General features: G+C 44.4%; 1 protein-coding gene across 1 annotated transcript in view; it reads right to left on the reverse strand. All coding sequences in view use genetic code 11, as the record gives it.

Moving 5' to 3' along the window:
• The window catches only part of EGR_03726 (Leucine-rich repeat-containing protein 68), a gene marked incomplete at both ends in the record, with an annotated part of 15,822 nt that overhangs the window by 5,900 nt on the left and 8,261 nt on the right, over positions 1–1,661 (reverse strand). The window contains one exon of the mRNA XM_024492975.1: positions 321–812. Coding sequence (XP_024352632.1) covers positions 321–812 — 492 coding nt within the window. The remainder of the gene's footprint in view (positions 1–320; positions 813–1,661) is intronic.

Here is a 1,661-nt window from a genome sequence, read left to right on the forward strand (position 1 = left end):
TTGATTGACTAGATAACTACTGAGTCAATAAATGAAGTTGAAATGGGTACGAGAACATGCAGCAGAGATGTGTTGGTGTGGGATACGGATGGACGAATCTATGAAACAATTCAAAGTAAAGTTTTATGAACTAGAGAGTACTGCTTCCATCTATCACCACGTCCAATCCACCTTTTAGAAGAAAAAAACCCTTAAACAGAAACAAACTTCGTCCTGTCATAAAAGCTACCCAGTTTTTAATTAACAGTGGGGGCACCCACTATTGTTCAATCTAGCCTATTCATATCTCTCTGAATTTTCAATTCAATCATCCAACTCACCCCAAGGTCATTGTGACTCAAATCCAACACCTGCAGTCCCGGATAATACCGCAACAATGGCGTCATCAACTCTATATCGTGCGCTCCTAGCTTGTTTCCCGGTAACCGCAGATCCCGAAGATGTCCCGCCACCCTAATCGCCGCGGTAACATCCAGTAACGCGGACCCACAAAGCCCCGTCTCGCCCAGATGGAGACCTCGAAGACAGAGGGGAGGTAGACATTGCAACGCTCCAGAAAGGGTGTGTACTTCAGCGGGTGTAGGCAAGTAGGAGAAGAAGACATTAAAGGTAAGCTGGAAAGCCTCAACATCGAATAGGGCGTCGCGAGCGGAATCAGAGTTGACAAGCTCCTGACCGGTGCAGACATTGAGAAACTTGGTGACCACTTTACGCGCCTCATCACGTTGGGAGGTGAGCCCGCGGCTGAGGTGTCTTGCGCCAGCAGGGTTCAGAGGGATGCCACGAAGGTCAAGCCAGTTGAGTTGAGGGTACTGCAAAAACGAAGCCGGAATCAGGGAACGAGAAGTCAAGGTCTTGTGCAAATAGGAATGCCTATATATTGAAGGTCTACTAAATGAATCAATCAAAAACAAAGTAGCTGAATTGATCCAGAGTATGTGAGTAGATTCAGAGTGGATAAACGAGCCATAAATAACTAGATCAGGAACAAATTATGCAACGAAGTTGTCTCCCTAGGCTTCCTCGTCGATTGATTCCAGTGTAAATAGATCTTGTTTTTGACAGCTCATGAGTTAAGACTGTAAGGAATATGCGACACTCAATCTTCGTGCATCCATCTATCCATTTATCTCAAATCGACCATTCCTTAAGATGGAATAAGAGACTTGGTGATCAGATAAAAGGTGGATGATGGGCCAAATTTCAAGTTTAGCTACTGGAGACCTGGAACAATCTATAGTCAAATTTTGTTCACAACGAGGACAGACCCACCCTTTCACAATAGAACCGATTTCGGACTGTGAACTAACAACCGCCCTTTTCACTAATAATACCACTTAACTGGTTAGATTCGGCAGACATCTGACTGCTGTAGTAAACTAGACAGGACTCATGACTGATGCCAAGTGCAGGATGAATCAAAACAAAGAATAAATAGTGTTCCATTGCATTGTATAAATTAGACTGCCCTGCCACGTGCTCATAAAAAATACATGGTTGTGCATTCGAGTGCACAGCAAAGTGGATCGCAATACACCTCCACAGGCTATCGCCTATTAGCAAAGACTAATGCTTTAGAAGGAAGTCAGTCCAGTTAATCTGGAGCGGCCGATGAGATCAGAGTCAGTTGTTACCTAACCCCTGATTCTCTAGTCAATCGA

Source organism: Echinococcus granulosus (assembly GCF_000524195.1).
Source record: "Echinococcus granulosus chromosome Unknown EG_S00020, whole genome shotgun sequence".
Lineage (NCBI taxonomy): Eukaryota > Metazoa > Platyhelminthes > Cestoda > Cyclophyllidea > Taeniidae > Echinococcus > Echinococcus granulosus.